The sequence below is a fragment of the Limulus polyphemus genome, unplaced genomic scaffold, assembly GCF_000517525.1.
Source record: "Limulus polyphemus unplaced genomic scaffold, Limulus_polyphemus-2.1.2 Scaffold770, whole genome shotgun sequence".
Taxonomy (NCBI): domain Eukaryota; kingdom Metazoa; phylum Arthropoda; class Merostomata; order Xiphosura; family Limulidae; genus Limulus; species Limulus polyphemus.
This window is the reverse complement of record NW_013666380.1, coordinates 282,029-298,861: the sequence shown is the minus strand read 5'-3', so window position 1 is coordinate 298,861 and position 16,833 is coordinate 282,029. Positions and strand designations below refer to the sequence as shown.

The 16,833-nt window shown below is 33.8% G+C and overlaps 1 protein-coding gene across 7 annotated transcripts in view; it reads right to left on the bottom strand.

Annotated features, from left to right (window-relative positions):
- LOC106460442 (probable nuclear hormone receptor HR38) overlaps window positions 1–16,833 on the bottom strand; it is an 86,969-nt gene that overhangs the window by 5,973 nt on the left and 64,163 nt on the right. For all 7 annotated transcript variants that reach the window (XM_022387166.1, XM_022387167.1, XM_022387164.1 and 4 more), the window contains exons 3-7: window positions 8,172–9,028; window positions 5,603–5,786; window positions 3,574–3,703; window positions 2,524–2,684; window positions 1,920–2,122 (exon numbers count right to left, since the gene is read on the bottom strand). In XM_022387166.1, coding sequence (XP_022242874.1) covers window positions 1,920–2,122; window positions 2,524–2,684; window positions 3,574–3,703; window positions 5,603–5,786; window positions 8,172–9,028 — 1,535 coding nt within the window. The remainder of the gene's footprint in view (window positions 1–1,919; window positions 2,123–2,523; window positions 2,685–3,573; window positions 3,704–5,602; window positions 5,787–8,171; window positions 9,029–16,833) is intronic.

Sequence of the window (16,833 nt, the reverse complement as noted above, 5' to 3'; positions counted from 1 at the left end):
TTCCACTCCTCATCAGTGACCCTGGACACTACCACCAATGGTGAGGAGTGGAATTCTCTGAAACTAGTCTGGCTCACAGACACACCCCTAATGAAAGAATAGACCCTTCCAAGCTTTTACTTGTTGTTAAACAAATATTTAAATATTATTCAAGTAATTAGTTTGCTTAGTACCAGGTGGCCTTCTAAGATTCCTACTAATATTAAAGAGATCAACATTCGCGAGCAAAATCAACATGTCTCCGCCACTCAATCCCAACAAGGTCAATTCTGACACCAAAAAAAAATCTTGAAAACATAGAAAAATCAAAAACTATCTATATCATTGCTTGGGATCTACAAGAAGGTATGTTTGTACCAAATCCCGGGTAAATTAGATGACAAACACATTAATTGTTCACTAAACCTCCAAACTGTACTTTCCTAGCTAAAAATTGAGCAAAAATACAAAAATTCCAAAATTGTCTATATCTCTGTTTGTGACCTGAAAAGAGTATTTTTGTACCAAATTCCATGTGAATTAATCGATAGAAGGCTAACCAATTGACCAAAACCCCCTAAAACTATGGACTTATTTAATCTTTTGACCTCCTAAAATGACAAAAATGGGCATATCGCACATTTCTGTATGTATATGTTTGGAACCTGTAAAAAAGTATCTTTGTACCAAATTCGATGTAAACTGGTCAAAATTTGGCCGAGTAATTGACGAATAATCCTAAAATTATGGTTTTTTTGTGAGCTCTGACTCCCCTAAAAAAAAGACTCTAAATGGCAAATCCAAATTTTTTATGTGAATGTGTTTGGTGCATGAAAATTTATATTTGTGCCAATTTTCTTCTTGATTGCTGTAAATATGATAGCACAGGAGCCCAAAATATGCATCTTAGGTTTGTTTGCTTTTTACCCCCAAAAAATCCTTGAAAAGGACAAAATAAAAAAAAAACTAAAAAGGTGTCTGAGCGTGTTGAACCAAGATACAACTCTACTAAGTTTCAAGTCAATCCGCCGAGAAATGAAGGAATGGCGGTCGATTAATGTGTTTGGAATAATAGGAAAGAAACAATAGAAAAACAATATGTCTCTGATCGGAGACACGAGTATTTAAGGGGAAGAGGTACTTAGGACTAGATTCGTCATGTATGATGTAGTTGTCTAAGTTACTTAACAATTTATTTTTTCTCATATTTCTCCTAAAGTATTAAGCCAAATTTGTTAGGAGTCTGTCTGACAAGAACTGGATGATTGAATAACTGTGTAAAAATGTCGTGTTTATTGATCTTACAACTTTGTTAGTATTATAATTTTGTATTTTGTAGTTTATCTATTTGTCTTTTTGCTACGTTTATCTACGCTGGGCAGGCATATTCTATTATTGATCTTATATATATGTTTTATAAACTGTTAGTATGTTTTCTAGTGAAGCCGCTTCATTGTTACCAGTCAAACTCCTTAAATGGCCATTTTTCTTGTTGTTGTTGAGCTAGTTATATTTTGAGACCATGCTAAGTTTGAATCATAGATAAATCTTAAGAATTTTGCTGACTTTGATACTTGGAGAAGAGTTCAGTTTAGGTATAGGTGTGGTTAAGTCCTGCTTGTTTTTACAGATTTGCTAAAAAGTGTGAATATATTTTAATTCTCTATGTATTTAAAAAAAATTATATTTAAACAGGTTGTATTACATTGTAAAACATTATGTTTTACAGTTTCTGGATCTTCCAGATGGCAACATAGCCTGTAAACTGTGAGCAGAAGAAGAAGATTGTGTCCTTTAGAGGCATTGTCATTATATACGTGACGAACAGTGTAGGACTAATTACCCCTCCATACCAAATACCAAATTGCTCCGCTAGCTATCGGATTTATTATACTTCTGAAAATAAAAGTACATTATTATGTATATTTGTATATAAGTACCTGTAAGCTAGTCTCAACGCAAATAATTCTAGACTCGCTGACTGGAATAATAATTCTTGGTCACTCTCATCTAGATCTTTGAAACCAGGTATCTTTTCTGCAAAGACACGTATGACATCAAGTGATGATATCAGCAAATTGTAAAACTGTTGAACTTTATCGCTATCTGTCGACGGACTTTCTACTTTTAATGGCTCACGAAACTGTAAAATATTTGTAGACAGCATTATTACATAATATTTAGAAATGTTTAAACTTCACTTATTTACTACTTAGCCACGTGTTTACACATGATGGTATTTCAACAAATGTTTTTACATCAACATAATTTAAAACTCAAAAGATTACTGACAGTTTTGCTGTATAACTAATATATATATATATATATCGTCCATAAGTTTTTTCAAGTTTCAGTTAATAATCTCAGCTGTTGTCTCATAGTTATACGCCCTTGATAACAATTAAAACTTATAATAGCATTGTACAATCGACAACATCAGAGTTTGTTTGTATTAATCAGATGTTTAACCCCTCAACTATTTTACAGAAGATACTTTGAGTCCAATAATAACATGTATGAATAGTTTAATCATAAAATATTTACCGACGAAAGCTCAAGATTGGCGATGTCAGGTGTTGTGTCTACATGGGCTCTAACCAAAGCTGTGATTAGACTTATTGGTGGCGATGGTGGTGACCCTTGTGGGGACTTAAGTTTGGATGGCAGGCGACCACGACGACCTTTCAAACTATCTGTTCTTACAACTTCAAAGGAGAAATATCAAAATCAGTAATTTATTTGACATTTTATACATCAATAATAACAACTTGGTTTTAAAACTAAACGAAATAATAATATTTGGCTATTCCATTGTTAAAAATATCTAACAGCTTTCAATTGATGTGATGATTTACCCGTGTCAAAAAATAAAAACATTCGTTTAAAAATTATTTTTGGCCATAGTGAAGAAAAATAATTATGATTCAGCTGCTTTTTTTTTATTTTCTTCCTGATAACGTGATATGTTGATTTTCAGCTATTATTAAATTCCCAGTGGGTCAGCGATAAATTTATGGACTTTCGACGCTAAAGCCCGGAATGGACAGAGCGTAGAGAGCTTTGTGTAACTTTGCGTTAAAAATAAACTAATTATGAAAAACCTTAAAAGCCCAGCTTTCCGTTAAACTAAACTACATTTTTTTTTGCTATTTTGGTTTAGTAAACTTCATTATATATGCTTGTTTGTTTGTTTAATTATGCACAAAGCTATACAAGGGCTATCTGTGCTCTGCCCAGCACGGGTATCGAAACCCGGTTTGTAGCGCTGTAAGTCAGCAGACACACCGCTGTGCTACTGGGGGGCCATTATATATATGCATACAGAGATAACTAAGAAATCCACAAACGTGAGCTATCCCTTTTTCCTTTTTGTCTTGGAAAACGTGAATATTTGTAGTTGTCTTCTCTGTTCACTTATTACAAAATGTTTAAATTCTGTACCATACTTATAAACAGCAAGAATTTTAGTTATTTGTATATATATTTAACATATTACAATTAAATTAAATATAAAATTAAGTTGATAGACACTTTCAACGATATATGTTGAAAGAAACAAAAGAAGATAAAAGATATGTTAAATTATAAGCTTACCTTCTTTTACCATTCCTTCAGCTAAACACTTCTGAAAGCGACAAAACTGACAACGATTCCGACGACGTTTATCCACAGGACATTCCCGATTTCCTAAACACACATACTTTGCTCCCTTCTGAACAGTCCTCTGTAAGATTTTAAAACGTGCCTTGATTCACTTATGAATCATAACACACTCACAATGATATTGAAAACTATTCCTAAAATTTATCTTAAGCCACAATTTCAGGACTTATATCTCCGTGTGAGGGTGGATGTAAAGCAAAACTAGAAAGAATGTGTAAATTAGGAGTTATTTAGCGTTTTCCAAAGTAAATTCGGAAAATGTATTTATGTCAAAGCTACTAAGGCGCTGGTTCATAATTTTGAGTAACTGATCAGTCAGCAACAACCTACCATCCACGCTAACAGTTTGACTGTCACTCTTATAACACGCTCAAAACTTAAAGTACGTGGAGTATTTTGTGGTGTTACACAGTTTCAATTCCGGCTCGACAGCTCAGAAATCCAAAGTTTTATCACAGGCTCATCTCGCGTCCTTCGGATAAAGGTGCAACATTACTTTACAATAAGATTGATAATATACTTTATTCATACTACTTTTAACTACGGGGACAAAAGATCTCAACTGTAAAATTATTTATGTCAGTCACGGAGACATCGTGTATAACACTTATACATGAAAATTGTTGTAATATAACAATACAAAATAAACCTAAACATGAAATGCTATTTTACACTCTTCTCTATCTCTCTCTGTAAATCCTCATAACACCAAGATATGATCAAAATTATTATCAGTTGTAGTGTGATGTACATTAAAGAAATACTACTGTTGAGGCTTTTACCATCTTTCATTACATTATAACACACTGTACCCACAATAGAACAATAATTTTCAAAAATCTGTGCAATTATTGTATCAACTCGTGCTAACTATAAGCGTAATAAATAACTTTATCATATTTATTACAAACGAGTAGTTTTAGTTCTTTCTCAATAATTTGATAAACATGTTTACAAACGTGCTTATTTTAGAGGGCCTTACACCCTAAATATTTGTCTTTCCCTAGCAAACGGACTTATCAAAAGTTTTTTTGAACTCTCAAATTAGCCTGTTGATTTACATTTTTTTCAAATTTCCCCTTTTATATCTTGATTAAAAAAGACATTTACTAACACAGCATCGGTCATAAAAAAGACTAAACAGGAATACATCTTTCATACAATGCTTTCGTTGTATAAAAGAGAGTTGGAAAACCTAATGAAGTTCAATACTTTAAATTCTGTAGCTGTAAGTAAAACTGGGATAGAGCTAGGCTTAATGTTGCCAAGTCTGCTTATAATAAGCGTAATTAAGCTTGTTTTTTTCTTTGTCTTTTTATAAAGTCGCTTTAATTTTTTTTAGAGTCGTGGATTGCGGTTTCTGAGGCTTGTTTTATTCTCAAGTCGCTTATTGGAGTTTTTTTTTTTTGTAGGAGCTGACTTCAACACACAGTAAAAATTGTTATAGAGATGTCTTCGGTGATTGACTGTTCAATGAACAGCCTATACATCATTACAATATTAGAATCATCCTATCCCTACTCCTGTTCAATTAAAAAACACACCCACAATCGCAAACTTTCTGGCTCGTCCACTTGACACATTCCATATTCCGATTAAGCCGTGCAAGTAGCCATTTTGAGGGTAAGCTATAAAAGAGTTATTATAAAAGAAAGTTATTGTTGTTTATTTTGAGCTTGTTTCAAACGGCAGTGCCACTTATTTCAGCTTTTCACAAACGGCAGTGCCGCTTATTTTAGCTTTTTTCCAACGGCAGTGCCACTTATTTTTCTCGCGAGGCTTGGCAACACTGGCTAGGCTAGAATTTATTGTAGAATCTGAATCTGAAAAAGACAAATCTCACATTGCACGTGACATTAATAACACATTAAAACTGGAAATAAACACATGGACTTACATTTATTAACCAACTGTAAGAAAACAGAAGAATAACACATTTATTTATTTAACTCAGAATTACCTTAAAAAACCCCTTACATCCTTCACAGGTTCTTACACCATAGTGCTGGCAGGCGGCGTTATCACCACAAACAGCACACATCTGGGAGGAAGAGGGAAATGAGTCCTTCGAAAAAGACCGGATTGATGAAGAGGTTACTGTGGGGGTAGATGGGGTAGTAGAAGTCTGTAGTTGTCCGCCATAACTAGTCAGAGAGAGTCGAATAAAATTCGCTTTATATGCTAATACTATGCTTACTGTGTATATATCTCATAAGAAAAGTAGCATATCTAATTTTGCAAGTCACCTTAGATAGAAGCTATTATAATGTTTGTTTTTAAATAAAATAGTAAATCTTTTAAATTATCCGTATCATCAACACGTAATTTTGACCACTAAATTTTTTTACCTCTAAAATTACTATTTTTATATGCATATATATGAAGCTAATTTTAAATACACAATTTCATTTAATGACTTTAATGACCACAATGACTTTGGAATCGAATAACGGAATTGTTTGTTATCTTTATAACACACTCATAGCTAATAGTGCAGGCATATTCAGCGACATTATGGCTCAAACCTCGATACACAGTCCGGTACATTAACCTTTAGATCACGGCACGTCTTTTGCTAATCGGTGTTCTGGAGAGTATTTTTCATTTTGTATGAAAACGACTAACTTCAATTTAATAAATGGTTTACTGTTGTGAGTGTTTAGAGAATGTTATATGAAAATACAAATTAGAGGATTTGTTGTAGACGTACGGTAGTGAAAATATAAATTTTCATGATATTTTAACTTATCTGGTATACGCTCATATATAAATGTTGCCTGTCAACCGATTTTGTTCTAGCAACTAACACACTAAGAGATTATTAGACAAAGTTAAATGTTAAACAAATACTTAAGATGCATCGAGAAAATAAGCTGTCTTTTAAAAAAAGCTATTTACTTATATATATCTGGAGAAGAGTCTCAAATGGAGAATGTTTATATTAATAGATCAAGTAAGCAAATATGTTCCTTTATAAGATGTTTTTAGTGTTATTGGGCGCTGACTGGCCCTGTGTTGGATTTTGGAGCCAGAGCTGGGTTCGAATCCGTACAATACCACAAAATATTTCCCCAACTTTAAGCTGTGGGTGCATTATAAGAGTAACAGTCAATGAACATGGCTGTTGAGCGGTATGGTGCTACTAATTAGTTGCCTTCCTCTGTTTGTTTTGAATTTCGCACAAAGCTACACGAGGGCTATCTGCGCTAGCCGTCCCTAATTTAGCAGTGTAAGACTAGAAGGAAGGCAGCTAGTCATCACCACCCACCGCCATCTCTTGGGCTACTCTTTTACCAACGAATAGTGGGATTGACCTTCACAATATAACGCCCCCACGGCTGAAAGGGCGAGTATGTTTGGTGTGACGGGGATTCGAGCGCCCTAACCACCTGGCCATGCCGGGCCTTGCCTTCCTCTCCGGTCAGTAATTCAAAATTAGGATCGGCGGCAGATAGCCTTAGTAGATATGCCATAATTACAGATAATCAGTGTTGTTTAAATAAGTTGCTCCGCCATTTTCTCTAGGCTTGCACAAGCTTGAACTTTAGTGTAATAACTTCGCAGTAGCTACTTGGATACATAAATAAACACATATATGTATTTGTTATCATTATTGTGAACTAACTTTCTGAAATCTATATATATAAGTTCCTTGGTCTGTCTGACAATATTTTAAACTGTCTTTCAACGTATATAAACAGAGACTGTATCTTTTGCTATATTACTTTAATAAGGTATTTGGTATTTTCAACCTAACCAGCACCTTATACGGCGTGACACATGAGCTAAACGAGGAGGTCAAAAATACCAAGGTTAAGACATAGCTATGTATACCTCTTGACCAAAGTGAGGGAACGAGTTAGCAGTTGTTCTTAACTGATATGCGGAATTAACTGTCACTTTCATGACCCGTCCACAGCTGAAAGAGTGCGGATTATGTTCAGCGGCATATCGCAGGTTTTAGTCTTGGACTTCCAGATCCGTAGCCCGGCATGTTAACCAATAGGTATACACCCTGTCCACTAGTATAAAGGACGAAATTACATTGAAAAGTTTTGGCAAAAAGCTTTATCGCATAGAAACAAGGGGGGGGGGGAGATAATATATGAAATAGTCAAAACCATAAAAAATAATTGGAACAATAAGATTATCAGCTTTATAATTAATTTTTATACACTAGGTACTTTCTTTTATTGGGTATATTTATTGTTATTGGTAAGTATTTTCGTTTTAATTATCTTTTGCCTTAAGAACAAAAGCTATTTTTTATTGATTTTCTGGATGATGAGGTGTCCAGTAATGATGAAAACAGGTACGTTTTCGAAATGCTAAGATTTTCACCCTAATTTTCATTAGCTTTCACAGTTTTCCAAATGTTTCTTTGAAGAACGTGTTTTTAATTATACTTTGTTGGGTTTTTGGAAATTCTTGTTTTGTTTGTTTGTGTTTTCTGTTGTTATTAAAAGCTAATAAGTTTAGTATTACCTAAGCGATCACTAGCTTTGCTTGTTCCTGTATAAATCACCCACCTTATATCTAATGGCGGGGGACAGGAGATCGTCAGTGATGGCCTTTTGCGTCCTCTTCTGGTAATACTTGGTAGTGGTGATGAAAGACTTCTTTGAAATGACACCTTATTATCGGAAGATGGTTGTGTTTTCAAAGGAAAATTGCTTGCATTCAGTAATGCGGGCATATCAAGCAAGGAAGGAAAAGTATTATGTTGGTATGGCGGAGACAGGAGTGCATCATCCTGAGCAAACAACATCTGTTGAAAAGTTGAGTCGGAACTTGTTCTCTGATTACAAGAATAGGAAGGTAGCATAAAAGTCGAAGGAGATAGTTGGACTCTTGTTGAATTGGGTGGCATCTGAGAGGAGCATTCGCTTTTGTAAAAGTTAGTTTCTGTTTCAAGAGGTTGTACAACAGGAAAAGTGGTATACTGAGAAGCGACGTTCTCTATTGGATTTCCTAAAGAATCTTGGAACATTTCTTGTGCCCCATGGGATTCCATATCCTGTGGAGAGAGATCTCCAAACTTGAAGGAAAACACTCCTTGTTGAGAGACGTCTCGGCGGTACCTAGGAGAGTATGTTTCTTGGAAACTGGGAAGTGTCACAGATGCGGTAACAGTGACACAAGAAGAAAGGGTAGTAAGGCAATGCAGGTTTGTGTTATTGATTTCATAGGCTGCTTCTGAAAATCTAGATTGCATCGTGTCGTCTGTACAGTAAATACTGCTACCTAGCTGTGCCTCCAAGCTATCAGTAGTACAATTCAAGTCTTCAGATGGAAACTTATATTCTTCTCCAAAAAAACTTTCTTCTGGAGATAGGATGTCGTACTCTGGAACCAGGAGGCTGCCAGTTGAACCGAAGCGAGTATCCTGTGTTTAAAAGTATATAAATTGCTTAAATTCATGCCAATCTGTAGATGCGATAAATAGTTATTACAAAAAACGAAACTCTTTTATGATAAGTTAAAAATCTTGAGAAAATTGGTAAAACTATAACACAAGAAAAATCATTGAAAATTCTAAAACCTCTTGAGTCGGTGCATTTCATTACTTGTAATAAAGTTAATGTAGACGTAATGGGAAGCAAGAGCTTTACTTGTAGCTTTATTTATAGCAATAAATTGAGAGAATTGTTATTATTGCTACAAAAGGTTGATCCATGTTTGTTAGTTGCAGTTAATTTCTACAAGGAGGTTTATTTTTCATACCTGTTCTTGTTAACCAAAGTACAAAATTAAAAAAATGACACTTAAAGGTTGAAATCAGTATATTAAAAAAAATATTAGAATATTCTAAAAAGGCTATTTCGTTTCGAAGCTAGTGAAATAAAATTCTAATAAAAATCACAGAACTGGAGAAGCTATCAGAAAGTAAAAGTATTGTTTTTTTTTTCACAACGAAAGCAGACAAACGAGAACGTATAAAAACTTCAACGTTGTATTTGACACTTGATTTAACGATGAAGTGTGCTCAAGGACTTGTTAGACTGACAGAAATGTTTACTTTTTGAGAAAGAACGGCTTTCTTATCTTACCATATCTTTAGAATTGGCACAGTTGATATAAAATGTACTTACAAGTTGGTGTGCGACAGCTAAGAAGATAAATCTAGATAATCGTCATCAACTAATGTTGAAATTCATGCAAATCTAGAATCTCTCGCCTGCTTTGACAGGTTAAATATGTCTGACGGCTAACAAGGACTCTTGTCTAACAGCATTATATAAAGATAAGTTTTTGGAATTGTATGTTTGCATTGCAATCAAAGCAGGAGGTGATATGTTTTATTTACAAAAGATATCTTAACCATATTTAACTGTTCACATTTAATTTAATTTTTTCCCTTTTGCTGAAACTAAAACTTATGCGAAAACTGTGCCTTTGTACACTGCACTAGTGTGGTATATTTGTATTTTTACTAAGATAGAGCATCAAATAATTCCTGTTAAGCTGAGGACTGATATCCATGTTAGTTAAATCTTAAAAATAATATGCTGAAAACTTGTTCAGAAAAAATTAAATTCATTGATGTAAAATTAGTATCAACTATTCTTTATTTAAACAGCACTACTTTAAATGCAGGATATCTAGAATAATACAAAATAATTCTAATCGCAGATACCGAAATCTATAAGCCCATTTGTCTTAGGCCTAACATTAGCTAAGCCTTTATTAAGTACGGCCTATATTCGATAAAGAGAGAAATCAACACTGTAACTTGTGTACTTTTGGTGTAGTTTATTTAGGGCTAACTTTACAGTACTTAGTACTATCAATGAATATACTTATATTGTGGTTCTACGACCTAACGTTAGACCTTTTTAAAAACTTTGATAAGCTTTTAATATGTGCTGTACAAAATGTCTACTAAAGTATATTTACATCCGTCTTTTGTTTACATTCATTGAAATGAAGTACGCGCGCATTTTTAGGACAGACAAAACTGAGTAGTATTATAATAGAATATAAAGACTTTTTAAACGTATATTTTAAAGCTACTCCTTTTTGTAAATGCAACTAATGGCAGAAGAAACTTGTTCTCTGAGTGTGGACAAACAGATTAGCTAAAATACATTACTCGTAAGCAAAATACTGCAAAATTTGTGGTGTTTAACATGTGAATGAACTTTTCCAAAAAAATTAAATAATTCTGAAGTTTAGTGAGTTTTTCAGTTATATTTACACTTATGATAAATAAATGCGGCCGTTAGACAGAGATTTGTAGCATACGGAGAGCAGGGATCGTGTTTATTTTCTTAGTGCAAACATCTTTCACAGGTTGTATATTTGTTCTCAAAATGTGATTGGGATATAATTTAAAGTGAAATATATATATATTCAGCCAAAGATTTTTCTCCTATAACTAATTATTAATTGGTATTTATATGTAGATGTCGTTTTATCAATAAAATGATATCCGTTTAAAATTTTTTTGAACAAAAATCTTTTTTTCTCTTTTCCGTGAACCTTACCAAAAATACATTGTCAGCTTCAAGGGCCCCCCAGTGGCACAGCGGTATGTCTGCGGACTTACAACGCTAGAATCCGGGTTTCGATACCCGTGGTAGGCAGATTACAGATAGTCCATTGTGGAGCTTTGTGCTTAATTACAAACAAACAAACAGCTTCAAGGACACCGCGACCTCCACGCAAACTACGCACGTGCGTAAGTTTTTTCTTCTCCCCTAGGAAATAATTTAAACCAAACTGAGTTGATAACAAAATAAATAGGATAACAAGTTACGGTAACGACGCTCAAAGATTAGGAAGCAAATAATTTTCTCTATAATTATGGAGAGTTTTGGAGGTTTAGCCCTTGGTCCCCCTTATTATGAGGGGATGAGCCTCCGAATTACCCTTGCAGTGGGTAATTTATTTCTGATGGTCCATCGTTTCAAAAAACTAACCACAGTTTCTTTCACCAGGACTTTACAAATTTAATGTTGCTTTTGAGTATTTGAGGCTATTCTGATTTATTACATTAATCTGGAATATTTGAGGCTATTCTGATTTATTACATTAATCTGGAGTATTTGAGGCTATTCTGATTTATTACATTAATCTGGAGTATTTGAGGCTATTCTGGTGTATTACATTAATATGGAGTATTTGAGGCTATTCTGATTTATTACATTAATCTGGAGTATCTGAGGCTATTCTGATGTATTACATTAATCTGGAGTATTTGAGGCTATTCTGATGTATTACATTAATCTGGAGTATTTGAGGCTATTCTGATTTATTACATTAATCTGGAGTATCTGAGGCTATTCTGATGTATTACATTAATCTGGAGTATTTGAGGCTATTGTGATGTATTACATGAATATTCATCAGATTTACTACTTCACAAATATACACAAATTTTATGAAAGATTATATGTCATATACATGAAGTTTACTGTATTACTTAAGTCAAAATCAGAGTGTTATGTTTATTAAAACTGTAAGCAGTCATGTTTTTCCAAATAATATATGAAGTTTACAAAGTATTATCGAATTTTGAAATTCTTCCAACATATATAACGTTTGAATTCTGAATGCAGTTAATTCGTTTCATCATTTTCTTTCTCTCGTCATCTAACGTCTGTATTCCGAAAACATTTAGATTATAAGATTATTTTAAATGTGTTTCATGATTAAAAGAAGTATGTTATTATCATTCGAATACATAACAGCACAGTTTGAAACTAGTGTGGTATTCCTGGTATAGAAAAACAAAGACACATTGGTAAACTATTCCTGGATAACAAGAGGTTCGAAGATTTGGCTGGTTGGAATGATAATTCAAGAACAAGTGTAGAAGACACGAAATAAACAAATTTTTGACGAACACAATTATGTACTGTTTATTTTACATTTTATAATTACCTTATATGTCTTCGGGTTGAAAAGGTGAAATTAAGTTGAAATTAAAGCGTGGCAAAGCACGGTCGTTATGCAAAAACAACCTACACGAAATTACAGTATTTTGCAGTAAATCTTGGCCCTTTTAAGGAAAAATGTACTTTTCCTGAAAGCTTAAAATTACTCTCATAATCCATATTACCTCAAAAACTTACAATGCAAACAGAATTGAAATAATTCAACATTTTCTCTGCTCCGTGTGGTGGTATCGAAAGTATACCCCATACACAAGGCGAAACAGGAAACCAAAAAGTAACACTTCAGGCTAATATTTGACCACGATATCATCCAGATGTAATATGCCCCATAATAATAATTATAAAACAACTAAACAAATTCTAGATAAGACATATATATTGTGTGAGAAAAGTATATACAATATTTGCATATTACAAGAGTACCAAAAAATAGCACTTGATACATTCAAAGGCTAGGGCTAGCTTGGTGGTTAGGATACTCGATTCGCAATCTGGAGGTCGCGGTCTCGAATCCTGTCACCGAACGTATTCCTTTCTCAGCCGGAGAGGCGTTATTATGTGGCGATCAATCCTACTATTTGTTAGTAACAGAGTAGCCCAAGAGTTTACTGTGAATGATGTTAACTAGTTGCCTCCTCTCTAGTCTATCACTTCTAAATTAGGAGCGGCTAGCGCAAATAGCTCTCGAGTAGCTTTGTGCGAAATATAATGAACAGACTATTTAAAATAAAGAAACTGTCAACAGTAAACTAGCTTTCTTTAATTGATTAAGCCAGACAAAACTGACATGTTTAATGGTACATATAAGCCTATGCAACTAGAGAGCAGTATTTGTTTATGCATTTGTTGCTAAAATGGATCTTTCATGACAACTAGCAGCTGAGTTCTGAACAAACCATCATTTTTCAATTTCTTGGTTTATGAACAAATATTAATTGCTTGGTTTTACTATGAAAAACTAGAAACTAATCATAAAAATTCCCGAAAAAAGAACTAAGCAAAAACATAAAAATAAAATCGCACACCTTGTTCTGCAGGTTACTTTAGAGGGTGTTTGTAAGTTTTTAAATAAATCCCAGCAACCAATCTTGAGAGCCTTTCCTTATCTCTCATTAGGAGAACTGATCATTGAAAAAGTTCGAAAAATCTAAACTTAATTATTTATTTTAAAAGATTCTTTAATTTCCATGCCAATTTCGTGTAAGCCAATCCTGAGAGCACATAAAATCCTCCTCCTCATCTTTCATTTGGGGACACAACATAACACTTAGAAATTATAAACATAAAACTCGTTTTGAACGGCCCTTTGGATATCTATGCCTATTTTCTTATAGATTTTTGTATCTAATCCTGGGAGCCCTCGAAACCTCTAAATTTTTTTTTTCGATTATACAATGTGAGGATTGAAAGGATTTCACAAATCAAGTAATCATAGAGACGTAGATACGATTGTTGTTTGTTATTAAGCACAAAGCTACACAAAGGGTAATCTGTGCTCTGTCCACCACGGATATTGAAATTCGGTTTCTAGCGGTATAAGTCCGCAGACATACCGCTGTGCCACTGGGAGACCATAGATATAGATTGTTATTTCGATACCATAAACACAATTATTACACATATGGTTTGTGATAGCCCTCGTGTAGCTTTGCGCGAAATTCAAAACAAAGCGCTAGCCGTCCCTAATTTAGTAGTGTAAGACTAGAGGGAAGGCAACTAGTCATCACCATCCACCACCAACTCTTCGGCTACTATTTTACCAACGAATAGTGAGATTGACCGTCATATTATAACGCTCTCACGGCTGAAAGAGCGAGCATATTTGGTGGAGCGGGGATTCGAACCCGCGACCCTCAGATTACGAGTCGAGCGCCCTAACCACCTGGCCATGCCGGGCCACTTGATTAAGAACATGTAAACAAATTACATCTTTACATGAACGAAAAATGGAATTTTAATTTTTCAGTCACAAAATATATTTCCAGGATCATCCAGAAGATATATCAATAATTATAATAGCTTATCGGTGATATCTTCTCCTATAACAAAAGTTTCCTCGTTTCCTTCTCCTATATTTCTCTTATACTTTTTCATTCTTCGAAAAAAGAGTTAATTAAACTGACTTAAAAATCACAAAAATATTAGTTAGATAAATTACATAATATTTTTTTTTATCAAATCTATGATTTTCATATTGTTTATAATTTTTTAGCATTTTTCTCAAAGAGAGATTCTTTCTAATTAGTGAACAGCTGAAGATTAGATTGGTTTTTAAAAACAAAGTTTTGCGAATATAAATAAAATAAACTCTCAAGTCCTTAGCGGCAATATTAAAACGCAGTTTCGCTTTTTATTACACAAGTCAATTATCATCATTAATGATTAACTTCGAAGGTTATACATAACCATAATTAAATCATATTTTTTATATGAAATATAACATCTTTCTACCTACAAAAATGGAAGCGAGGTATAAACTAAAATGTGCATTTTTAGATGAAAAATTAGTTAAGCAATAACAATAATTAGTTTTCACTACACTTTCGGGATTAATTATATAAATAAGATCAAGTTTAAAAAAAAATAGATGGAGCTGTGAGCTAAAAGTTGGTACTTGGTAAAAATAACTCAAAGCCATTCTATGAGCCGTTATGCCGCGGCTAACAAAAGTTTAATGATGCAGTTATTAGTGCTATTATATCTATATAAAACCTTGATCATATGCATCAAAAATGGTGAAGTCACGTGATTACCAATGAGTGCATAATTCGCCATTCTATAAATTGAGCTCTGCTATCTATTGTTTGTGTGTGTGTGTGTGTTTGAATATTTCATTGGTACAAACTCTCAGGGTAAATAAGAAACTGGAGACGCCTTCCAATTGACCGATTTGAAATCTAATTGAAGCCGCGGCTACTGAGTATTCCCTCTTGTTTGAAGAAATGGGTTTGCTTTTTTATCTACTACTGTAAAACGCACTAAAAAAACACACACACACAATATAAGAATGATGAGGTACAAAACGCTTCACTTGATTGTATTGACATCTCTCTTTACTTATAACTATTATACTTAACAACATCATGACCTCAGAATAATATCTGATGGAGAAAAAACGACGTACGGATTTTGAGTAATTTGCAGCAAATTACGACTAATAAATTTGATAGCTTATAACATTAAAATTCAACGTTTAAAACATGCGCTTTGCACTAAATCAAACAAATTGTCAAAAATTTGTTGGATAATTGGAGATTCTTGAATTGCTCAAGACATACTTTAATTCGTGTTGTTTTCAACAATACTTTCTTATTTATTATATCATTTTATTTTTATAATACAATAATCCCTGAACAAATGAAACTGTGAAACACTGAAAAAAGACAGCAACAAAAAACATTGACTGATAAGGTTTGCCTGCAAACTGACCTTCTTTTAGCAGACACAAAACGATCTAGGACAAAGTAAAATATCGCGATGAAGGTATTGTCAGGACGAAGGAGTGTAATTAAAGCACCAAGCCATCCTGATTACTGGAACGGTGAATTCATTCCTTCCAAAATGTCACTGGCGCTCCAAATCGCCAAAGCGTCTGTATTAATCTTCACAGGGGAAATGGTCAGTAGAAAGTTCCTGCTCAACGCGAAAATTGACAGCGCTGCTGACCACAACTATACAACCACAACAGGCATGGACATCTGATACTAAAAGTTCATTCTATGGATATATAATAATATATATATATATATAACATCACAGGATATATACAGGCTCTATTTATTTTTTTCACGAACTACAGCAAATATTTTTTTAGTAACTTTTAAACCTTGGGTAATTGTCTGTTTTTAATTATGCACAAAGCTACACAAGGGATATCTGTGCTCTGCCCGTCATACGTTTCGAAACCCGGTTTCTAGCGTTGTAAATCCGCAGACATACCGCTGTGCCACTGGGGGACACCTTGGGTAAGTCTTCCAGCAAAATTAGGTATCACAAAAAATGATAACTACGAGTTATAAATATTTTATCAGAGACTATGAATAAAATAGAACGACAATAATAATATACCCTTGAGGAACATATAATAAGGATTTTCGGGACCACGCGTGAACTAATCGATTAGTGATCGTCACTAAATAAAGCAGGTTTACCATTGCACCATTGGAAAGAGTGCAAACCGTTAACAATGGACATGTTTGTTTCCTTAGAAATTACTGTTTGTTTTTGAATTTTGCGCAAAGCTACACGAGGGCTATCTGCGCTAGCCGTCCCTAATTTAGCAGTGTAAGAC